The sequence below is a fragment of the Pantherophis guttatus genome, chromosome 1 (assembly GCF_059756535.1).
Source record: "Pantherophis guttatus breed Tessera chromosome 1, ASM5975653v1, whole genome shotgun sequence".
Classification (NCBI taxonomy): Eukaryota; Metazoa; Chordata; class Lepidosauria; order Squamata; family Colubridae; genus Pantherophis; species Pantherophis guttatus.
In genome coordinates this window covers 201,586,464-201,612,828 of record NC_142063.1, presented here as the reverse complement: position 1 = coordinate 201,612,828, position 26,365 = coordinate 201,586,464, and the positions used below count along the sequence as shown (strand labels likewise).

The 26,365-nt window shown below is 37.3% G+C and overlaps 1 protein-coding gene across 2 annotated transcripts in view; it reads right to left on the bottom strand.

Annotated features, from left to right (window-relative positions):
* Positions 1–26,365, bottom strand: part of RANBP17 (RAN binding protein 17) — a 198,653-nt gene that overhangs the window by 61,844 nt on the left and 110,444 nt on the right. For both annotated transcript variants that reach the window (XM_034432307.3, XM_034432308.3), the window contains exons 15-19: positions 26,123–26,196; positions 25,484–25,564; positions 16,574–16,637; positions 16,374–16,482; positions 8,092–8,195 (exon numbers count right to left, since the gene is read on the bottom strand). In XM_034432307.3, the coding sequence (XP_034288198.2) occupies positions 8,092–8,195; positions 16,374–16,482; positions 16,574–16,637; positions 25,484–25,564; positions 26,123–26,196 (432 nt within the window). The remainder of the gene's footprint in view (positions 1–8,091; positions 8,196–16,373; positions 16,483–16,573; positions 16,638–25,483; positions 25,565–26,122; positions 26,197–26,365) is intronic.

Sequence of the window (26,365 nt, the reverse complement as noted above, 5' to 3'; positions counted from 1 at the left end):
GTATCTGTGTCAACTTTCAACACTTTCTGTCTCTTTGAAGCCAATGATTTCATAAGACCAAAGAACTCAAGTATATATTTGGGCAAATCAACTGACAGAAGAACTTTTAATTCATATGAGCTAAGGTAGCTGCTCTAATCTCCATGGGTATACTGTAGACTAAGAAGATACACATAGAGATTATATGCTCTGCTCTCCCTCCACAAGCAATATCTATTATTGTATCATGATCAGACTTTCACTAGCTTAAAGCTATGAATTAAACCCTTTAATGTGAGAAACTCTTGACAATACTTGATATATGAGAAAAAGTGAAATCATATTCCAATGGATTATTTAGCTGTTTATAACAGCAAATAAGATAAACATATGGAACATTGTTATCCAAAGTTAAAATAATGAAAAAATAATAATAAAGAACAATTGAACTATGGCATTTCACTATCCAGAAAGTCCTGCTAACTTTATATTGTAATAAAATTGCTGAATGATTATACAAATATTTGCCGAGAGCAAACAACATCCTAAAAGTAGGGATATAAATGTAGTTATTTACAGTAGCCAAAACTTATTTAAGGACCAAAAAACCATTTATTAGCCTATGGCAGACTTTAAAAATGGCTCTAGGTTCATATAACAGAATTCACATAAAAGAGTAGTTTCAAGGTGGCATTGCCTGAAGAAAAAAAATTAAAACAGGCCTTTGGTATTCACATTATCAAATGGGTTTTCATGAAAGGTGGTATAAAGAAGAATGGGACAATAGAACTTGCATTCAGGTTCCTTATTTTATATCAGTGGTCCCCAACCATTATGGCTCCATGGACTGGCAGCGGCAGCAGGGGATGGTTTTGTGCATGCAACCTAGAACCTGTACTTACACAAATGAAGCTTTGCGCGCTTGCCTGTCATTTGCATGGCCCAGTTTCCCAACAGGCTGTGGACCGCTACCGTTCCACAGGCCAGGGATCCCTGTTTTATATTCTGCCATCTTATGTGACCTACGAAGGATGCCTTATCTATGGTTACTCCTGATTTTGGAACAATCTTTTTCACCACCCCGATATATGACAGGCCCCAACTCTGTTTACTTTTAGGAAACAGACCTGGTCCCCCCCACCAAAGGCATTAGGGACCAGTTGAGAGGAGTCCCCTTTTGTTTGTTTTGTTATGGCTTTGGTTGAAATTATTATATTTTTTTATTTATACATTATACACATTTTTAATGTTATGTGTGGGTGGAGTTTATTTTATTCTTGTTGTTATATGCCACCCAGACAGATTGTTTGAGTGGGCGGTCTTATAAATCTAGTAAATAAATAATAAATATGTTCCTTCTCTATATAGGAAACATCCTATATTTTTGCTCACATTATTATAAACACATTATGGTTATAATGCATCTCAGGAATGGGATCCATTTTAGTAGTACACCTTAATAATCCAAAATATGTGTTTCAAGTCTGAACATGGAAAAACATGCAAACACATTTTTTGGTAACCAAACTTATGCACATTTTCATTTTCAAATGAAAGTTGCATATTTTATAACTACAGTAACTATGAAGAAAAAGAGAACTATTCTTAAAATTACTCTTCTGGGGCTATGTAAAAGGCAATCTCTTGATTTTCAAAACTCTTAATTTCATGGCTTTCTATGAGGGAGTTGGGGAGCTCAAAATGTGATAAATTCAGAGATAGGGAAGGGGACATCAACAGAACATGAAATTTCTGTATATAGCAACAGTCTATATCAGTCTAACTTGCTAGCTAGACAAGATACCATTCAACACCCCAAAACAGGATTTTATAATGGAAACGTCTGATAGACTTTTAAGTATAGTAGTACTTCTGGGTGCAGCTATAATATTACCTTCATAATTCTGCTCTATAATAACAGCCAAGAAAAAGGTGAGGGGTCATAGTGCTTTGTCTTTAGAATTAAGATGGCTGTCTTCTTCATCCTTACAGCAGACTCTTAATTCTACAGACACGTCTTAATAACCTCTAAATAGTTCCAACAAAAGAGCCATGTCAGAGGAATGAGCAGGCCCCAAGGTGTTTCAACTGGAGTGTTTTCATCTGCCTTTATTGCACTATCCCTCTCCAGAATTAAGGCAATAACCTGTGATAAATTATTCAGGAACTGCTACAGGGATCAAAGCAAAATCATTCTGTTAAAGTGCTGTTTGCAACATTTGGCACTTAGTGTGAAAACTTTTAATGTGTGCAAGCTGAAATCAAGGATTTTAAATAATTCAACAGCTTTGAGTTTGGGTGAACCAGCTATAAATAGCAGGATGCTATTTAACAACTCTTCTTCCTCAGACACATTGTTTTACTTGTTCTTTCAAACTAATCACATCATAAATAATATCAGAATACACTGACATTAAAAAGAGAAAGTCAGTATACTACTGAGCAGAATTTCCAGGTCCAATCTAGGGGATTAATAGAATAGAGTTGAGGAAAATAGGCTATCCTTTTGGAACATGAGTTTTCCCATCCCAGCTAATGCTGTGGCATGAAAATTGTCCCCATGTATTTTGTTAGCATGTTCTGGAAAATAAAACTGAACATATGCTTTATGAACCCTATTGCCAATTACAGATGTAGTTCAAGAATGATAAGCTATCTCGGCTCAATTATATTTCAACTACACATTTCAGATGTATAAAAGCCAATTAAAAAACACCATTAGAAGCCACAAATTAAATGAATTTGGCAGTCACAGGCCATTTTCTAAGTGATATTTTAGCAATGTCACCTCCCTGCAAACAGGAATGCTAAACATTTTACTCAAGAACAGAACAGATTATTTTTATTTTCATCCCTTACGAAACAGAGTACCTGAAAGCACTTTACACATATTATTTATTCATTAAGATCTAAACAAAAAAACAAAAAAACAAAAAAAAACCACTCCCTTAACCTAATAAATTATGTTTAAAAGATATTAGCAGAAAAGTTGACTTTATGCTAAAGCAACAAATCTAGTTCTTTAGCAATGGTTTAGAGCGCGAAGTTTGCCTTTATACAAATTAGACAGATGGTGCTTACAGTAGAATTTACTAAAGGTCTGTCACAACAAATGCAGCCAAGCTGCATATTTAATCACTGCAGAACCTTGTCTACCTGCAGCTGCCAACTGCTAATCCAATTTCCCTGATAAATGTGGCAAGAGACACGATCAGCAATAAAGAGCATCTAACTCCATTTTCCTGCAGGGCGTCTTTTGATGAACATTTAGGACGGAAGCAAGGAGTGCACTGTGTGGCCCGGCTTGTGGCAGCTGCATGCATTCTGAAGGCATAGTTCTCAGGTTACTCACTTAATTCTGCCACTATCATTATGTTGCTATTGATCTCAGTAGCTCTTGTCTACACAGCATTACTCTAGATGGAGCTGAATCAGGCAGTTATCATGCATCAAAGTTGCTCAAAAGCCTGGAGATTTCCCCTTAATTACTTGTGATTTTATTTGCAAATACCGTTAAAGTGTAATCAAAGCAATCACTTTCTAGGGTCATTAAGAACTTGCTAGTTTAGGGATATAACACTGGAACTCCATTAAAAAACAACAACAGCATCCCCAGTAAGAATGCTCCTGTGTCAAGTACGACAGTACATGAGCACTGTGTTTTCAATACTGATAAAAGTCTGCAAGTGACAACAAATTGCAATCTTTCATCGGGGTTCTGTAAAAGCCAAATCTTAATTTTGAATGACACTATAGATCAAATAATATAATAGAGCACATATGATGAGTCAGAAAGAGGGCTGTGAAAATATTTACAGACCCCTCGCATCCTGGACATAAATTGTTTCAACTCCTACCCTCAAAACGATGGTATAGAGCACTGCACACCAGAACAACTAGACACAAGAACACCGAACACCATCACTCTGCTAAAAAAAATAATTCCCTCAACACTGTCAAACTATTCACTAAGTCTGCATTACTATTATTCTTCTCATTGTTCCTATTACCCATCTCCTCCCACTTATGATGGTAACTTTGTTGCTTGTATCCTTACAATTTATATTGTTTCCTAGTATGATTCGATTGCCTATTTGTACCCTATGACTATCACTAAGTCCTGTGCCTTATGATTCTTGATGAATGTATCTTCTTTTTATGTACCCTGAGAGTATATGCACCAAAGACAAATTCCTTGTGTGCCCAATCACAGTTGGCCAATAAACAAACAGCTGCTAATCAAATCACCAATTTTATCATGATTTAACACATACTGATATTCTAATCATTTATGGTCACATTCTTATAAGCTTTTCAAGAACTTATAAGGGTTTGAGAGAAGGGGATGCTTCTGCCAACTCTTCTGTTGTGGATCCAACATAACTGGACAATTTTCATCCAGTTTCCATCCTCTCGTTTATAATGAAAGTTGTTCAGACAGTGATTAGGCTACAATTCCATAGAGTTCTTAAAAAATTGTATTATCTATGGATTCAGGACTGGCTATAACAGACAGCACTTGGTTGTACTTGTTGATGATTTATGAACAAGATGGCGATAATGCATCCAACCTGATCCTCCTCAATCTCTCAGTGGTTTTTCTTGGTATCACTAGTCATGGATCCTCCTGATCCATGGAGTGAGAGTTGGGGGTGGAAGACACAGTGTTACTAGGTATCTCCTGCCTTTATTATTATTTGGAGAGTGCTGGGAGAGGTCACCTGATAGCAGGGAATGAAGTACAACTAGTATGTTGATAATAGTTGTATATCTTTGCTCCTGGACATCTAAGTGATGTTGTCGACAATACTTCTTAGTGCCTGGAGCCTGGAAGAACAAGCTTGGGTTCAACTTTAGCAAGATTGAACAACTGAGTTTTGAGCCCTCCTTGTCTGAAAAATGGAAACTTTCCATCTTTGATTTTGGAGAGGGACACTCCTCTGCTCAGGCCTGGTATGCCATCTGGGGTCATCTTGGGCCTCTGGATCCTGCTCCAAGGGCAAGGGATAACTGTGGCCATGGATCCTTTGCACAACTCTGTTAAGTGCACCAATTGTGTATGAACCTGGATCAGGAGGCTTGCTTGTCATTACTCATGCTGTAGTTGGCTGAACTATTGCAATGGACTCTACATGACGGTCCTTGAAAACCTTCTGGAAGCTGCAATTGGTCCAGAATGCAGTAGCACAGATAGTCATGGCTGTTTATCATTACATCCATGTAGCATCTCATTGATCTGCTACACTGGCTCCCAGTAGGCTTCAAGGCACAATGAAAGGTGCTGGTTATCATTTATAAAAGCCTACATGGTGTAAGACTAGGTCGTTGTGGGGGTATCTTTTTTCTCTTGTTGTTTCTGCCTATCCCACATACTCCAACAGAGTGGGCATGCTCCAGATAGCTTCTGTAAAATAATGTAATCTGATAGAACGTAAGAAGCATCCCTTCTCTGTGATGGTTACTACCATCTTCATCTCCATTTGACTTGCTGCAACCTTGCTAGCCTTCAGGAAGCCCTGACTGTTCCCTCAGGCATGGGGGTTAGAAAAGGATGGATGAGATTAGATGAGAAGAGCTCATCCAATGAACTGGAGGTATGTTGTGTATTTGGTTGAATTTTAATTGTTGTAGGAAAGCCAATTTGGTCCAGTGTCCAAAAAACACCAGGCCAGAAAACCAGAGATTGTGAGTTCATGTCCTGTGTTGGCCATGAAAGCCAGCTGATGACTTTAGGCCAGTCCCTCACTCTCAGCCCAACCCTCCTCACAGGGTTGTTGTTGTGGGGAAAATGGGAGGAGGAAAGTTGGATATGTTCGCCACCTTCAGTTATTTGTAAAAATAATAATGATGGGATACAAATAAAAATAAAACAAAAATATAATTCTGTTTATATGGGTGTATGCTGTCTGGAGCAGCATTTTTAAAAAGTTATGTAGCCATATAAAAATAAAATAAAATAAAGTAAGTTTTGGGCTTTTTTCTAGTACCTTTTTCTAGTATGTCCATAAATTCACCAGATGTGTTTGATACTATGCCCTATCACACTGCAAAGTAAGAAAGATGCTTCAGTCAGGAGATACAGCAATATTATTTGCAGTTGTAGTTGTAGTAGTAGTAGTAGTAGTAGTAGTAGTAGTAGTAGCAGTAGTAGTGATAGCAGCAGCAGCAACAGCAGCAACCTCTCGAGTGACTATGTTTTCTAGAAAGTCATGGCTGCTATTTTTGGAAGGGAAGATATCCCAAATGGCTTTTTCCTTTTTACCTCTACAAGCTAGCTTGCTTCCCCTTACAAGTACTGAACTGAGATTCAATTGCTTCTGTATGGCAGCTTCCATATAATAACGGAATGGCAACTGTGTCTTCTTGTCCTCTTTCTGAAGCAGCAAAGTGACTTGGCTCTGTCCCAGAACCATTTTTTTAACTTCCCTTAAATTTCCTACAGCTAGCAAAGTGGAGTGGAGAGCTCTTTGAATAAGTAGCTCAGATATTCTCTGAAACTGTGGAATTAATATATAGCTCACTGAATTGGGGCTTATGTTCTCTTGAAATGCATCGGAGAAGGAAAAATAGCAATGATGCTACTGAGTCTCCCATCACACTTTAAAATGCTAAAGAAAAAATACTGATAGAGCTTCTAGGAATATTACACAACATATCTGAAATAGCCACTCTAGAGTGCATGGTTAACTATGTTCATAATACAAGAATGCAATTTATTTAATGTAATGCTATGCTAATGTGTTTTGTTCCTGATAATGCAGCTTCCACTTAGCAAGTCTTTTCTCCCCTTAAAATATACTGTTGTTTTGACACAAACAGCTTGCTACACTTAAGGATTTTACTAATAAAACATAATGTTGTGCTAGATAATATGACTGTTGCCACAGCTGAACTGACTTGTCAAATCAATCCTAATATGGCTCCCACAGGCACATAAAAACCTTATTTAGCTATCAGTTATCCTAATCACTTTGTTGGGTTTAAGAATGTAATACTTCAAGACCAGTTCCTATTTATACATATATGCCCAGCCATTTAATAAACTCTTGATTTATATATTAAATTCTTGTTTAGAAGAGATATTCTAAGCATACAATGTTTTTAGCTTGCATATGTCTCGGTCCTCTATAAATCTACTCACACCCAGCTGTAATATGTAAATTAAACAGACAGATGAGCACACAAGCTCCCAAGTATTTAATATGCAAGAGACAAAATTACACAAAGAAAGGATGCTAAACATTTATTTTAGATCTTGTTCAAAAGCAGTAATCAGCAGGGAGAACTAAATACAGTATAGACTACAGGACTACAACTAAAAACACCAGTCATATGTCTGGCTCCTATTTAGTAAGGAAAACTATAATGGGACATCATGTTTTAAACCTTGTCTACTTGTTGCTAAAAGAGAAGTGAAGGGAATAAATAAATTCACTGCATAATGTCATATATGTCTCTTATTAAATCTAATGGAGAGAAGGGAGCTCGTGATATTTTCATGTGCAGTGCCATCTTTAATTTCATCTTTTTATGAATAAAGTTTTTGAGGGAAAAAATCCCCAATGGAATCCTATTCTTTCCACTGGATGGCAGAGCCTTTACTCTTCTCTTCGAGCAATCAACACAGACCAGTGATTAGTTACATTTGCCGTGGCCCCTTCAATCATTCAACAACTTGTCCTGACTAAGCTACAAGGTATGTGTCAAGTCAGGATGAGAGTCAGAAGCATGGTAAGTAAAGGAAAAGAAGCCACTGCTCTCTGATCTACTCTTGTGCCCTGTCAGTGCTTTGCACGGCTCTTAAGATGTAGATTTCAGACCTTCCCCTTTCCATGGGGAGTGTAGCATCATACCTGAAAGTCCAGGAATTACAGAATTTTCTTATGGAATATCTGCTTTTAAAAGACAGTGTTCCATAAATAAAGGCAAGGATAAGAAAAATTCAACCATGTAGCCAAAACTGATCATATGGATGTCAAACGGAGAATAGAATTATTCATAACTCACTTTCACTGAATACAATAGGATTTAAATGTGATTAATTTTACATATTTTAAACCACTATTTATTATGATGAGCAATATTTCTCCTTCTACTCAGAGTGTAACCTACCTTTGCTTCCTCTTGCTTAAAGCTATTGTTAAATATCTGGGCTAAGGTTTCAAATGAAACTGTCAGGGGAAGCATGAAGTTTTCAAACTCATCCTCATCTTCTCCTGCAAGAAAAGGAGGGGAGAGGACACAACTATAAACACGAATATTATTAAATAATTTGACATAGTAGCTATTATGTGAATAAACAAAAACTTTGGGTTATGCAAAGCTACACCTGAAATGTTCTTAAATCTGGTGACTTCTTTTAGTAAACACATGGACTGACAAAGCAGTCACCAGCAATTATTTCACAGCCTGTTGCTATTCTTCTTTGTTCTTTTATTTTAGGAATTGATCTGAATCCTACTCAGGTGTTTGCTTTAAGGAACTTTGAAACACTACCTGTGTTTAAATGAATATCTTTATTTTTTTTATAGACCATCTCTGTCAACAAAGATCATAGTTAAAGGGAATTGTGAAGCTATCACATCCATGAAGATATTTCAGGGGTGTCAAACTCGCAGCCCACAAGCTGGATGCGTCATGTGCTGGCTCCGCCCCCGCCCAGTTTAGCAAAGGGGAAAAAAGTCCTGATACGTCATGTGATGCTGCTGTAACAACGCAACTTTGACACCCCTGAGATATTTAGTAAATATGTAAATACAACTTAGCCTTCTTTTACACTGGGAACATTTCTTCAGTTAACCCTACTGGATAGCTAGCATACTGTCTACCGCCAATTCCTGTCAAGCTAATGTAGCTAAAACTATAGCATATATGAAACAAAGAACATATGAACATCCTATAGTTAAGAGGTTTCACTGATGCTCAACATTCTTTAGGGAAAAATCGCTAAGGAAAGTGATGTTCAAAATAGTCCCATAAAAACTCAAAGTGTATGTAATATTGAGATACCTCAATAAGAGGGGGGAGGGGAGAGACAGAAAAAAAAGTAGGAAAGCTGGAGAGGAACTTCGATCTGTGCAGTTTAGAAAAAACTGTCATTTTGCCTGGATAATGTCCTTTTTGTTCTCACTATAAACCTCTTCAAGTTGCCCCCCAAAAACACTAATATGTCAAACACTGTTAATATAGCACCTTTGGAATACATACACAATCCCCCTCCAAAATAAGAATTAATTAGGATAAGAAATACTGTAATAATAATGGGCATGGAAAATAGAGCAATTCCTGGAGAGATAAAGAAAAAGGAAAGTGGGGGATAGCAGGAGTGGAATGACAAGAATCAATCAATCAAACAAACAAACAAAGCTTTTCACTTTGTAACTCTGGTATCCTAGGACATCATTTATTTATTTTATTTAAGAGATTTATAAAGCTGCCCATCTTATGGAATATGATCCTGGGCAGCCCACAAACAATGAAATGAAATAAAAACAATAAAAACCAAAACATCCATACCACCAACTGTCACAGATCCCCACACACCCCCTCACTACACATTTTCTGGACTACAGCCTCCCCAATGCTTTGAGAAAAGCCAGATGTTCATGGGTTGTTTTTTTTTTTTTTTTTTGAAGTCTAGAAGAATAGGACAACCCCCCCACCCCACCCCCAAGATATCAGGGAAGGGTGTTCATATCTATATACCACTAACAGGAGTACACAAGCTACTTAGTTTTCAGAGTATTTTCCTTGCATTCAGAAATAAAATGGTACTATTGCTACATCTTTCAAAGTTCTGTCAAAATTTATGGTGATCTTAACTTTTGGTGAGCAACAAAACTTTAATAATTCATTCTGAAATAATGAACAAAGTATTAAGAAAGAGCAAGAAATTCAGAACACACACACACACACACACACACACACACACACAAACCATTCTGATCTAAAGTGCATTGATACAGATCTGTTATAAATGCACAGAGTTTAGAAAACTACACACAAATACGATTTTTGGGAAGACTGGTAATCATGCGATTTTATTTGCCCTGTTCACTTAATGGCTACACTAAACTGTTATAGATTTAAAAAAAAAAAAAAAGCTTTCTGATCAATCCTTACGTTTATGACTGTCATAGCATACCAACATCACTATTTGTACATTTCCCAACCAGCACACATTTATGACCATTGCAGTGCCCATGATCATATGATCACCATTATGTGCTTCAGGTTTCATGATCACCACTAATATGCTTCACAACTGGCTTGTGACAAGCAGAGCTCATAGAGAAGGCAAAAGTAAAATCTTAAGTTGCAGACATGAGATGCTTTGCTTATCGACTGCAACACTTCATTTAACAATCGAAGGGAAAGTGAGGTTATAATAGCAATAGCACTTAGACTTCACAGTGCTTTATAGCCCTCTCTAAGCGGTTTACAGAGTCAGCATATTGCTCCCAACAATCTGGGTCCTCATTTTACCTACCTCGGAAGGATGGAAGGCTGAATCAACCTTGAGGTGTTCAGAATCAAACTTCTGGATTGAGCAGTGAGTTAGCCTGCAGTACTGCATTCTAACCACTGTGCCACCATGGCTCTTTTGATCACAATCACAAATTGCTAGTCCCAATTGTGGTTGCTAAAAAAGGACTACTATACAAAAAACTCTTAACAATCTTTCTCCTAAATATGGGACAGGGATTATCTGAATCTTTGCAATCTAGATATGGTAGGCCTGCTATAAAGTCTTTTCTAAGAGATAACACCAGGATTTTATTTTGGATGCAATTCTAGGAGGCAATCAACAGGGAGGATTAAAATACTTCAGGCTGTATTTAGGCTTGCACACATAATTATGTAAGTTGTTTACTTGTTTATCTAACATGTGGCATAGCTGAAATTACTCAACTATGGTGTTATTACTCTATACTATATAATTTGTGAAGTTAAATATAGTCAAAGATCAACCAAATAACGAAGCAACACATTGAAAACAACTTTCGTATCAAAATTCTGCAGAAGGGTCAGAGGCGAAAATTAAATAAGGTATCAAGAAAGTACTCAGACTCTAATAGAGGTGGCATATGAATCTTACCAGGATAAACCAAGCCATGGAATTTTCCAGAAATCCCCATTTGAGCTGAATAACTACCCAGCAAATTAGGGAAATAGAGACTGCATTCTTTGCTAAATGGGGTGGGCTGATGTAATGGAATGAAGATGGTTTCATAAGTAGCCTGGCCCAATGCCATGTAGGACTTTAACCAACACCCTGAAATGAACCCGGAAGCAAACTGGCATCCAAATGCATTTCATGGAGCAAAGGGTGCCAAAAATTGCCCATGCAACCTATTATCAAATCCGCACAGATTCTATGTAGGACAAACATTACACAAAAAAACCACAAAACACAAGTTTGTATCAGGCAAGAAAGGTATGCTGTGAACCTTGTCAGTTAAAGAGTTGCAACTGGCCGGATCCAAAGGAAAAGCTATCTCTGTCACTGTCTCCGCCTTGTGGAATATTTCCCCCCTGATGAAATAAGAAAAAGGTCCCCACATGCCTGGCCTTCTGAAAAGGAGTGAAAACATGGTTTTGCAACCTCGCATGGGGAACTCAAAGGAGTACAGAGCAATGTGGTTAATTAGTGCCCTGAAAACCCTCTCTTCACCTTTTAATTAATTTTTAAAATCACTCTTTTTAAAATTTTTAAAGTTTATATAATATTTTTATGTTTAATATTTTATTGAACACCACTCAGAGTCCCTCTGCGAGAGATGAGCAATTCCAAAATGTAACAAAGAAACAAATAAATAAAATCCTGACAGGTATTGCTGGATGATGATCTAAGTCATATTAAGAAGAATATGACATAAAGTGTGTGTGTATATACATCCAAATGCATACCAGGCTTTTTGGAAATGGCAATACCATATAGATTTTTTCAATATTTGCATTCTGATGCCAATAAGGCATCAAAGGTTATACATTCTTTATCTCAATTGCACATTAGAATTAGGGGATAGATACAAATGAGACACCCTGTAGGACAGGTGATGACAGTATAAATGACCAAGCTTCTACCCCCAAAAGCAAGAAGCAGGAACATAATGTTAACATCCAGGGGTCCTATCTCTCTGTACATATTTGGATCCAGATACTATTGCAGTGTATGTTATACTTGAATTTACTGATTCAGGAAATTAATCACAAATATATACTTTGATCCTCCTATTCACAGTCTCTGTAATTCAAATATACACAGTGGTAGAAGTGTCCAAAAGGTCTTGTGCAAGGAACAGCCAGGTTTGGGTACTCACTGCGTGGATTAAAACCCAGTTTGAATTATATGTCCAGATGTTTAGCCAAACTTCCAAGCCATAATGGATCTGCTCTCCTAATAATGGATGTCACATGAAGGTAGACAGCTGGATTTATAGTGACACTCAATATGTTACCAAAGTACTACTGGTAGAATATCTTTGCTAACTTTAACACAGCTATTAAAGGTTCAAACCTTTTAGGAAGCATTTAATTAAATTGCTGGAGGTGGGAAATTGGATGCAATATCTCATCCATTAGAAGGTGATAGGCCATTAGGAAGAGAAGTCAAATATTTCCCAACAGCAGAAAGCAAGTAGTATATGAAACAGTAGATGTGGTCAGTTGGTTTTGGTTGCAAGTATTTCAAATACCTACCATTTTCAACAATAGGTTTTGCTCACTACAGCGTTGTTTTTATTTTGCAGTTATAAGTCTCTCCTGGGCTTCAATGCAGGGAGAACCATATAAGAATGTTCCACAGTTAGACTGAATAATGAGGGATCATATTTGCCCTCATAAAGATTCAGATCTAAGAATCCTGTGAGAGGTATATATTATTTTGACAGATGGCAGGGAGCAAAGCAAGGCTGACATGGTCACCAGGAGACTATCTGTATACAATTAGTCTTGTCTATGGTTATTTTTGACAGGATTCCACCGAGCAGAAAGATGGTGGCAACAGACTGAGAAACGGACTCCTCCAGGCAAAAGAAACACACAGCTTCACTGAACTATCAACAGTTCTTGATACAAACAGTCCAATTGTTGTGGTGCCATCATGTCTGATAAATTAACATGGACTCAGAAATTCTAGATATACCCTTCATTGAGTGATATGGTATTCCCTGCAGAGCTAGTTCTAGAGAATCACATGGAGGTAGACTAGGACTGTTCAAAGTAGGGTGAGATTCCATTGAAATGACTGGGAGGAGAAAATCGGAGGAAGGGATCAGAGTTACAATGATAAAACTTTTTTCACTTCCTCAACCCAGACGCACTTCTTAATCATGTTATACATTTGTATTTAGAATACCCAACCCAGAGTATTAAATACCTTACATTTGCAGATAGGCTACAATCGTGATGGCAAGCCTATGGCACGTGTGCCAGAGGTGGCACGCAGAGCCCTTCTGTGGGCATGCGCGCTGTCGCCAGCTACTCTTCTGGTTTCCGACGTGCATGTATGAGCCGGCCAGCTGGTCTTTGCGGACACCAGAGCACCAGAAAATGGCCTGAAAACAGCCCCCCAAAAGGCCAAAAACAGGCTGTTTTTCAGGCCTGGAAAACAGTCAAAAAACAGGCATGTGTGCGCCGACCAGTTGGTCTTCAGATTTCCGACGGTCTGACGCGCACACATGCATGCGCATTCCAGTTTGGGCACTCGGTACAGAAAAGGTTCGTCATCATTGGGCTACAAGGTTTCTTTGGCTATTGTGCATTGCAAGTGTCAAAACTGAACAGTCTTAATGCTTTTTCCCAGAGAATTCACAAGTGGGACGACTACTTGTACTCTCCTGTTTAGGGAAGTGCTTGGTAGTGAAGGCATGACTTAACTATATGTCGTTTTTCCAAGATAAGATTTGTTACTATTTATTTATTTTATGAGATATACAGAGTACCCAACAGAGGAAGATGTTTATTTCCATACCGTGCTTACTTTAAAAATGCAGCTTTTACAGCCATATAATCTTTAGCTCACTTATGGAAAATGAATGAATGAATCTACTTAAACTATATTAAGGAGTCACAGATTAAAGAGAAAGATTCCAAATGTGTAACTGCTGTTGTAGTTGGGAGAAAAATGCCTTAAGAAATTCAAATAATCTAATTAGAGATTAATACAATGCTGGACTAAATTCTTGGTAAGAATTTAAGATCAAAGATGTAACTGTGATATTAAATTATTTTCCAAAATTTTAGAACTTATCTATGAAAATTTGTGGTTAGATTGGGTTTATCTAGAATTTTAATTATTACTAGCTGGATATCTGGGCTTCGCTATGAAACTATGTGATGGGGCTTGATAAATTGACACTTAAAGCTTGAAAATTAATGAGTAGTTATGATCGGCCTCTCCTCTCCCCTTCTCTCCCTCAGCCTTGTCCCACAGAAGCCTCCCCTATCCTATCCCCTTCTCTCCCTCAGGCTTGCCCCACAGAAGCCTCTCCTATCCAATCACCTTCTCTCCCTCAGGCGTGCCCCACAGAAGCCTATCCAATCCCCTTCTCTCCCTTAGGCTTGCCCCACAGAAGCCTCCCCAATCCTATCCCCTTCTCTTCCTCAACCTTGCCCCACAGAAGCCTCCCCTATCCTATCTCCTTCTCTCCTTCAGGCTTAACCCACAGAAGCCTCCCCTATCCAATCCCCTTCTCTCCCTCAGCCTTGCCCCACAGAAGCCTCCCCTATCCTCTCCCCTTCTCTCCCTCAGCCTTGTCCCACAGAAGCCTCCCCTATCCTATCCCCTTCTCTCCCTCAGGCTTGCCCCACAGAAGCCTCTCCTATCCAATCACCTTCTCTCCCTCAGGCGTGCCCCACAGAAGCCTATCCAATCCCCTTCTCTCCCTTAGGCTTGCCCCACAGAAGCCTCCCCCATCCTATCCCCTTCTCTTCCTCAACCTTGCCCCACAGAAGCCTCCCCTATCCTATCTCCTTCTCTCCTTCAGGCTTAACCCACAGAAGCCTCCCCTATCCAATCCCCTTCTCTCCCTCAGCCTTGCCCCACAGAAGCCTCCCCTATCCTATCCCCTTCTTTCCCTCAGCCTTGCCCCACAGAAGCCTCCCCTATCCTATCCCCTTCTCTCCCTCAGGCTTGCCCCACAGAAGCCTCTCCTATCCAATCACCTTCTCTCCCTCAGGCGTGCCCCACAGAAGCCTATCCAATCCCCTTCTCTCCCTTAGGCTTGCCCCACAGAAGCCTCCCCCATCCTATCCCCTTCTCTTCCTCAACCTTGCCCCACAGAAGCCTCCCCTATACTATCTCCTTCTCTCCTTCAGGCTTAACCCACAGAAGCCTCCCCTATCCAATCCCCTTCTCTTCCTCAGCCTTGCCCCACAGAAGCCTCCCCTATCCTATCCCCTTCTTTCCCTCAGCCTTGCCCCACAGAAGCCTCCCCTATCCTATCCCCTTCTCTCCCTCAGCCTTGCCCCACAGAAGCCTCCCCTATCCTATCCGCTGGTTGCTGCTGTGAAAGTAAAACTGAAAGTGAAACTCCTCTCCTCTGCTTGTGTTTTGCATTTGGAACAGATTTCTTTTCAGGTGGAGAGGGGGAGTAGAACTCCTTAGCATCAGAGGGCTGTTTGGAAAGTGAAACTGTATTTGCTGTGTGAGCAAGGAGGAGACAGGAAGGAGCCTGGCGGTGCTTAGCTCAAGTGTTCTGTATTAAAGCTGCTTCCTGCTGTGAAAGTAAAACTGAAAGTGAAACTCCTCTCCTCTGCTTGTGTTTTGCATTTGGAACAGATTTCTTTTCAGGTGGGGAGGGGGAGTAGAACTCCTTAGCATCAGGGCGTGTTAATAATAATATAGCAAATACTAATGCTCTGATGGTCATTTCGAAAAACTCTTTCTTAGTGAGCACCTAGAAGCCAAGAACATACATGGCAAATTTCAATTTTGTAGGTTTTACGGTTCTGGAGATTTCATGATTACAGCGTGAGTGGTTTTCGCTTTTATATATAGAGAGACTTTTTTCAGTGATGAAAACGGAGAGTGACAAGTACAAAATGTAGCTCTAGAAAGTTCTGAATAACATTCACAGAGAATGTACATGTATGTTATAAAGAGATCAGTGTATTGAGATAAACTGCAACAAGAAGATGCATTTGCATATTCTGATACTTGCTTTAGGACTTAATACTTTACCTTTTATGAATGCACATCCCCAAACTTCAAAATTTGCTTTCTTTATATGTAATCTAAGTTACTAGATTGCAACATAATATTTCCAGAATTATCTAGCATGCATTATTTTGGCTGAAAGAAATAGCACTGATGCTAAGAGTTAATTATTAAGAACATTGTACAGAAATGTGTGCAATATCAGAAGAAAAAAAGATGAACACATTCTTACCTAAATCTACCATGAGGAGACGTGTAAGAGCAGTATAGAAGGTTGTTCTGCATCTAAGATCGGTCAAACCATAATTATCATTGGCACCCAAGAATGGAAAGTGTTTACTCTGGTGGTAAAGAACAGATAACAAAATAAATTTATTCATGATTTAAAATTAGCAATTTTAAAAAATATTAAAACAAACTAAAAAGGCCTACCGTATGATTTTGTAGCATGAACTTCACAGCATCTATTTTCACAAGTTTTTTTAAAAGGATATAAGTATTTCTTGTTAAGGAAAATAACACAGTCCAATTAATTTATTAATATCACACACATTTAAAATTCTGACTGACAAGACAACAAACAAGAGATAACATAAATGAATATACGTATTGTGTATATAGTTGTATATAGATGAGCATACATGTGTGAAAAAAACTTGGGTTTTTTTAAGGAAATCAGTGGGAAATGTATAACATTGGGAAAAGTGGGATAGAGGTAATCTTCCATGGCCTTTGGAAATTTAAAAGCAAATATACATTCATCCTGGAGAAGGCAAATCCATTTCTAGATTATTGAAAAAGACGAACTGTTTGAGCTTTCCTATAGTCACCAAGAATCAAACTCAATTTGAAGGTGCTTTTATCAATTTTACCACAGTTGACATCATTACTGGGAAATAGTTCAAAATCATCACTTATTATCCATACTAATAAACATTAACAATCTTAAAAATTGAAATTTTTACTTTTTGGAATTATTTTTGGACAATGTATTTTTGGACTATGTAATTTGTCCAAGCACTCATCAAATTTGCAAATGAGACCAAGCACCTGGGGGGGAAAAACTGGGGGAGACGGACTGCTTACACTTTAGAAGAGAGACTCAAGATTCAGAAGAATCTTGACAGACTTGAACACTGGGTTCTATCCAATAAGATGCAGTTCAGTGGTGAGAACGAATCAGATTTTTCACTTATGCAGGAAAAACCAAATACAGATACAAAATAGGCAATACTTGGCTTAATAGTAGTACTTGTGAAAGGGATCTACACGCTCTGGTGTACCAAAACTGAAATATGAGCCAGCAGTATGCGGCAGCTGCCAAAAAAGCCAATGCAGTCCTTGGCTGCATCAATAAAGGGATAGCATCAAGATCACGATAGTACTTCTCTAGACTGCATTAGTAAAGCCACACTTGGAATATTGTGTCCAGTTCTGATCACCACAATACAAAAAAAGATGCTGAGTCCCTAGAAAGAGGACAGAGAAGAGCAACAAAGATGATAAGAGGTCTGGAAGCTAAACCATATGATGAACATCTAAGGGAACTACCAGTAATAACTTTAGTCTAATGAAGAGAAGCCTTAAGGGTGACATGATAGCCGTCTTCCAATACTTGAAGGAATGTCACAAGAAAGAGGGGACTGATTTATTCTCCAAAGCACCTGAAGGCAGGCAAGGAGCAATGGATGGAAACTAGTCAGAGGGAGATCCAATCTAGAACTTAAGAGAAATGTCCTGACAGTGAGAACAATTAGTCAATGGAAGAGCTTTTCTCCCAGAATTGTGAGCACTCCATTGCTGGAGGTTTTGAAGAAAAGATTGGACAACCATTTGTTTGGGATGGAATAAGCACTCTTGTCTTGGGAAGGTTGGACTAGAAGACCACCAAGATCCCTTCCAGCCCTATGATTCTATGAACGAAGATTCTTAGAATCTGCCTTAAAAAAAGTATTGAAATGAAAGGGAGAGGGTTACAAGAAGTTCAGCAACTGAATTATTCCTGTCCTATTCTCCTTAGGATAGAGCTTTCTCGCTTTTTTTGAAATGACTTTTTTGTGCACAAGAAGGGAGGCATTTCTTTTTACTAATAACAGAGGAGGAGTTTGTAGATTCATAACACTGAGTCCTGAATTATCATCAGTCTGTGAACCAACCATTACAGTATCCAGGATGTAGGAATAGAACTGAAATTGTAGCAGTAAATTGACCTTTACTGAAAAGTTTTACTGGCAATCTGGAAATTATTTAAATTAAAATGAAAATATGAAAATACTTATATTTCCTTTTATCTCAAGTATACACCTGCATCTTTGTGGTTTCACCTGCATACAGCTTATCTGTCCTTAAATTTGGAAATTTACTTGTAATACTATTTACATAATGGCGATAATTCATGTTATAAGCATGTAGCATGTTTAAACAAAAGGGACTGGTTAGATTTCATGATCATAAACTCATGATAATTATCAACACTACTTAAAATCAATACTGGAAAATGGCCATAATTTTTATCTTTATTACACGAATGTAAAGAATTACCAACCTTCTTGAGCTGGAAGCTCCTAAATAGGTTGCAAATAAAACTAGGAATTCTGGGAATTTTGTCTCAATCCTCCTGGGTGGTACCAAATTGGGGAAACCAGGTTCAGACCACTACATGGTTCATTGCTCAATTAACCAAGTTTAAGTAAGCTGTCTTCTTTTTGGTAATGGATAAGATTTTAAAATGCTCATTTTAATTTTTTTTTATTTTTTTCAGTTATTAAACATTAATGCAAATATTACCAACCGAAACCAAACATTTCAGGTTAAGAACTTTACCTTTCTTAAATCTAAAGAAAAGTTTCAGTCAATGTAAACATGAGGAAGTAGAAACCCCAAATTCTAAAAGAGTCATTTGCATGCAGTAACTTCACAAAAACAAACAAAAGCAACACACACACACACACACACACACAAGTATACAGGCCCAGTTACAGGAAACATTATGATAAAGTTAATTATTAGAAACAAAAGAGAATACATGAAAGCAGCACTGCTGCACCAACATAAAAGAAACACTAACACATTCCATTATGTAAATGAATTCAAAGCTATTCCATGACTGATCAAGCTAGAAGGGACGTAATGATTTATAATTCAAATAACCGAGCCTTAAAATCAAATTGGGCTAATATATCTCTAAATATGCAAGCTTGGAAAAAGTGTTAAAATAATACAAAAGAAGACAGCAACACAAATCATTTGTTGCCTCTTGTTGCTTAAAATTTCTCCCCTTTCCTCTCTTTTATCGTTTCTAAAATTATTTTTAAAGTGTAACATACCCCCCATGGCAATAAATAATCCTTATGCATAATAAAAGCAGCAATTTCAAGAAACACATGGCAATTGTTACTGAAAGGACATTATATACATATGAATGAATTAAACAACGAGAAGGCATTTAAAAATAAACTAATTATTTTTAGCCTCTTAAATTAATCACAATTTAATGTACTCTGTGTTTTGAAAATGAGTCAATGGAATGTGATGTCCCAAAAAATTCCAGTGCTTCTCACAAAATTTTGTATACCTAATGGGAGCTTAATCTTCAACCTACCACACTGGCATAATCCCCATCAGAATGAAGCATGCTTGTGTTAAGTGAGCACTACAGCCAGAGTTGTTCTGATAAACTATTGCAATGTTATAAAGGTCACCGTTTGCAATACCAGAAGTATTTATAAACACTTCATATGTAAGAAATAAAAAGTACTTTAGTATTATTCTTTAAAAGCTGAGCCAATAAATTTTTAAGAGGAAAAAAATATGTACTGGTAAAAGCCAAAATGACCAGCAAAATTGGGTTGTTCATCATTTTCCAGCAAAAAGGAAAAGCAACCTCGACAGGTGTAATTTATCATTTTTCTGATTTAATACCAAAGAAATATATTAAAATAATAAAAAGAATCCTGAAATCCTCAAAATTTGTTGTGATAAATAGCCCTCCCTGCCTTTATTACATTATGTCTACTAACAGAAATATTGCATGGTGGATTTTGCCAGACAAGGACGATTATTTTCCAATAAAAAGTTGCATATTAAATTCTAGCACAAAAGTGGGTGTCTTAATACTTCTGAATTCTTTTCTCATTTGCCAAGAAATACAATTTTAAACTTAACTAATACTAACACACAAGAATAAAATGAAACAACAGTTAGGTTAGCTTTACCATGCTGCATCCACTTAAAACAGGTAGAAGATAAAAATTATGTAATTTTGGGTGATTTATTAGTTGGCAACATTTTATTTATTCAAAATAATGTTCATTTCATGCGGGCAATTAAGGAAATAATCTGCAAAGCTAATCTGATTTTGTATATAACCTAAGAACTTTTTATACTGCGTATTAAATAAATAACTGAGTAAAATTATCTGTCAACTAAAAGGGTTACGAAAGAAAGAACAAAAATACTATAGCAATGAATAATCTTAATAGTAATAATAATATAACAACATATTGCAAGGGGCTAAAATTGAAGAATGGTTAACATCTGGCAAAATCTACTTGACAATGAAAGATCCAACAAAAAGTCAACACTAGGCAATTACGGGGCACTTACCAAAAACTTTAAAATTGATGGTTCTAGTTCAGGGATGTCCAACTCATGGCCCATGAGCTGGATGAGGCCATGCACTAGTAATGCCACCATATAAGATTTTAAACTTTTAACATTAATTATGTGATTTATACACAGTACATTAACTATATTATTTTATATGAGGCCCAAGACAATTCCTCTTCACTCAATGTGGCTCAGGCAAGTCAAAAGGTTGGATACCCATAATCTAATTGAAAAGAAGCTCTTTCTACCTGAGCAAAAAGGAAACCACCTAAACAGCAAAGGAACAAAAGATCAGTTCTTAACTGACAAGATGATTCTGTAAAACTGGAAGAGAAGGAAGACAAGTTGAATGTGGCACGGATACTGAACAAGTCAGGCTGTGGCTATGAAACATCAAAAACCTCTGCCAGGCTATCCCACTTCCTTTACATAGAGCATCTGAAGGCATTTGAGTCCCTGCCACATGATTGGATAATCAAGTGTCTAGAAATTAGAGGAGTCGGTCGAAAGCTTTGTGCAAAGATCAATGGCACAATGGAAGACATGGTTGTTGGTCAATTGTGATAGACTGGAAGAGATTAACATTAAGATGGGAATCTTTCAAGGAGACTCACTACCATTTGTCACTGCATTAATTCCTCTGTCAAAAAATACTTGAACAAGTCAGGCCATGGTTATGAAACGTCAAAAACATCTGCCAGGCTATCTCACTTCCTTTACATGGAGCATCAGAAGCAGTATGGAAAAGCAGCATCTGAAATGGAATTGCTGCTCAACACTTTTTATATACAGCCAAGATATTGCAATGGAGTTAGGGCTGGACAAATGTGCTACACTTACTATCAATGGATACTGAAAACTGAAGGAGTTAAGGGATCTGTATATGGACATTTGTGCTCTGGATCTGGAGATATGAGTCCTCCATAGAGAATGTTGCCCATTCTGACATATGTCATAAAGAAATCTAATAGATAACAAGGGCACAACAGACATACCAGCCAAAGCTTATTAAAGAATCTTTTGGTCATAGCTGCTACCTGCTCTTCCACAACAAGCCTTGAGTCCCAGAGGTCCACCAAAATTATGTGAATTTACTCTTTTGGGGAAGTGCTACCACATGAAGAACCAAAATTGGTATTGTCTTAAGAGTCAGCAGGCTTTTGAATTAACAAATCTGAGCCTGTTTCTTTGCATCCAGGCTCTAAACATCCAAAGTTATTACCCTACTATTATCATATCCTCTCCATTCAACTTCCAACCTGGAATGAATAACATATGGTCACAATTTATGCTCACTAGGTTTTTCATTCCAACTTTATTTCTCTAGTAAAGGACCTGGTCACTATGAACAGTGCAGCTTGGCAAATGCAATAAGGACAGAGAAGGAGCTCCACTTCATCATCCGTATCACTACAAAAACAGGCTCGGATCTGACCTTGTGCTTGTGTCCTGTTAGATCTGCTTCTTGTCTTCCATTCATCATCCCTATATATTTATATAAGGCCATGTTTTAACTATCATATTGTTAGTGCTATATAATTTTGCGCTATGCATTACAGGTAGTCCTCAATTTATGACCACAATCGAGTCCAAAGTTTCTGTTGTTAAGTGAGACATTTGTTAAGTGAACTTTGCCCCATTTTATTACCTTTCTTGTCTCAGTTGTTAAGTGGATCATGCAGTTGATAAGTTAGTAACCCCCTTGTTAAGTGAATCTGGCTTCCCCACCAACTTTGCTTGTCAGAAGGTCGCAAAAGATGATCACATGACCCCGGGACACAGCAACGGTTATAAATATGAAGCGGTTGCCAAGCATCTGAATTTTGATCACATGATCATGGGAATGATGGAAAGTTGTAACTGTGAAAAACAGCCATGTCACTTTTTTCAGTGTCATTGTAACTTTGAACGCTCACTAAATGAACCGTTGTAAGTCGAGGACTACCTGTAGTTTAACTGACATGTATGAATGATGTAATAAGTAAGACTCACTAAAAGATTCAGAAGGGTGTGTTTTGGAAGTGTTCATCTTATGTAACATAAGGAATGAAGAGATGGTTTCAAACAGATAATTCCCATATAAACTGGTATACTTGCACTCCAATGGAAAAATACCAAATAGTGCGGATATCACTGGAAGTTATAAAAGAGGGTGGAAAATGTAATACCTCGTTGAGTGTCCCACCTCAACTGAATCTGACTGACTAGCTAGGGTTGGTATGTATGAATGAATGTATGTGGCAAAAGTGAGTAGGTTTTTTTCCAAAAATGTATATCGAAAATTATAAAATTGTATTTGCTTCAAAATGTTCTGAGTATCCTACCTAAGTAGCACAGATGTTAAAAAATAATCCCTCTTTATGGTTTAGGCATGATAATGTAGGTCCTCAAGTGAAGTATGGACTCTGAAAGCCTGAATGTAGCTCCAGAAACTGCTAACATTTAAACTAATTTGTAGTGTAAAATGACCTTATTAAATACATAAAAGTTTAAAAACTGTCCTGGCACTAAAAACAATCTTTAGTATGCCCCACATTATACTAAATGTGGATGTCCACCACTCCCTGAAAGAAAGAAAAATCATTCACTTTCTAAAGGACATAATAAAGTGGCATACAAAAAAAGAATTAAAATTATACTGTAATGAAGATTGCATTTTGCAGCAAAGGGAACAAAACACTAAACTGAAACAACAGCAGCTGAAAAACGATGTCTACTAAGAAGCATGGAATGAAATGTCATTTCAATAATTAAAAAGGAACTGGACAGAATAAAAAATATTAAAAGCTTTGTGAAACAGAGTGCTTTGGATTCCATTCTACAGTGCTAACCCTCAACCTGGGCCCAGGTACTTGAGTCCTGAGATCTGTGGAAATAATCATATAAGGCAGAAAAGTATTGTGCATCAAGATGAAGGGATGCATTGGCTCAGTGGCTAAGACGCTGAGCTTGTCGATCGAAAGGTTGGCAGTTCAGTGGTTCAAATCCCTAGTGCCACGTAATGGGGTGAGCTCCTGCTACTTGTCCCAGCTTCTGTCAACCTAGCAGTTCAAAAGTATGTAAAAAATGCAAGTCAAAAAATAGGGACCACCTTTGGTGGGAAGGTAACAGTGTTCCGTGCGCCTTTGGTGTTTAGTCATGCCAGCCACATGACCACGGACACGTCTTCAGACAGCGCTGGTTCTTTGGCTTTGAAACAGAGATGAGCACTGCTCCGTAGAGTCAGGACAGACTAGCACATATGTGCAAGGGGAACCTTTACCTTTTCCTTTATCAAGATGAAATGCTTCAGGATGAAATACCTGCAGAGTTATCATATTAACAGCAGGGGATATTCAAAGAAAGTCATATCTTTTTGTAGAGAAAGAATGACATCAGGGAACCTTGGAGTAATGAATATTGTCTGTGTTTCTGGGAAAGGGTACAAAAATGATAGACAAAAAAGCTTTTCTTTTTTTCCTGCTTTCTAGGAACCTTCAAGTTTGCACAACAGTGGTAGGAGAGGTTTTCTGAGATGGCTCCGAGCATAACAGCTCAGAGAAAGGGTTTGTTTTACTGTAGTTCTTGAGGAGTGATGGAACTAGACTATTTATAGATTCTGAAGTGAGCTTATCTAACAGTAAATTCACATTCCGTGTGAATGAAATCTATTTCTTAGTGGATGGATCAAGAATCAGGATCGCAGTCCCACAAATCATGCCTAGGAAATGGTTACCTCCTCGGTGGGTCTGATGAAACTGAATTTGCAGGGAATGTTCACTCCATAAAGTCCTAGTGAATTTCAGCATTGAATGTATTCCAAATATTTCACTCAGGGTGGAATATTAAGAGGATCACATTACAGGAATACAAGAATTACTGCCTTTTAGATCACCAGCCTCACTGTTGCCATCTTGTAGAACTAAGGAAGTATGGCTTCTCTGTTCCCACCCTTTAGAACAACATCTATCCAAAGATACAAATGGTGCCCAGTCTGCTGGGTCTTTGAAAACTCCTTAAAATCTAGCTTTGGTCCCAAGCCTGGGGTTAATGTATTGGGGAAGAGAGCTGTGGCATTGCATTTTCATGACCGTTTTTAGTTCAGGCTGTTTCGTTTTGTCTATGTTTTATAATTGTTTTAACTTAATATTAGATTTTGTAAGCTGCACAGATGCTGCTGGAGTGGGCAGCCATAATACATTTAAAGAAATGAATGAATGAATGAATGAATGAATGAATGAATGAATGAATGAATGAATGAGAGACTAGCTTAATTCACACAGCATACTAAAGTTCAGCAACCGATGGGTTCTCATATAATTCTGAATTACTGCTCCCAGCATCCTTCACTACTGGTAATACTGGATGGAACTGCTGGGAATTGAAGCTCAGCAATATCTGGAAGGTACAGGTTACTCACCTGTGATAAACACAGAGCATTTTATTGGTTTTGCCTTACATACTGTTTACATCCAGTCACTGTGGGTTATTAACTATAGTCTAATACTTAGTGTTGTTAGACTTTACCTATTAAAGCAGGAAATTAGTTTGATAGCTCATTAAAAAGTCGGAGAACTTTTTATACAAGAAAGACAATATTTTAAACATGTTTTATGCATCAAAAAGGCTAATTAAATGACTAATGTTAAACATCTCTGTACATTAAGACTGTTTAAAATTTCAATTCAAGTTCAATTTCCCTTTTTTAGCTGTCCAGTTTCAGATATCATGTATAATAAACAATTAAAAGGATATCCAACAGAAAGATCATTTAAAAACTGAAGTGTTCTTGAAATCACAGGCTCACATGTCCCCCAATATTTAAGGTTTGTAACACTAAAATATTAAAAAGAAAATGTTTACAAAGATATATTCTAGCAAAATATAAGTATATATATATATATAAAAATATAAAAACTCTATACAATGAAGTTTTCAGCAGGATAGGTGCAAGCGATTGCATACATAATAATCCTGGAAGCTGCTATACTTTTTAAAAATTTGCTTCTCCTCTTCTCTTTTAATGTCAAGTTTATCATAAATAGTTTTAATTAATGCAATTACTAAATTGGAAGAAAAGATAATAGTTTTTCTACTTTTGCAATATATTTAAAGTAAAATTTAAAGTAAAATTTAAAATTATATATAAAAGGAAAATATGAAAAATAGCAAATTTTCAAATTTCAATCAAATGAAGTAACAGAACACTGTTAACCAGTGATAGTGAGGAACAGACTGGGAGATAATATGGATTACATACACATGTAATCTGAAATTGAAAATTTATAGTTTGATATATAACATTGACATGTTATTAAATATTAAATTTAATATTTAAATCATAAATTCTGGCAACAAAAACAATTGTATACAATAACTCAGACATAAACTCACATTTTTGACATAAATGTTTCTAAAACTTGATTGTCATCAGTTATTCCCAAGACTTCAGACATTCGAGCATAAACCTGAAAGAAAAATAAAGAGTGGCATTTCAGTAACATGCTATGAATTTTAAAATATTTAGTTGTTAAAGGCGAAAGATTTATACGATCTGAAGAGAAACCATTGTGAAATTCGGAAATATTTGGAAAAGACAGACTTGCCTAAAGTCTCGGAAACAATGAAGGATATTCT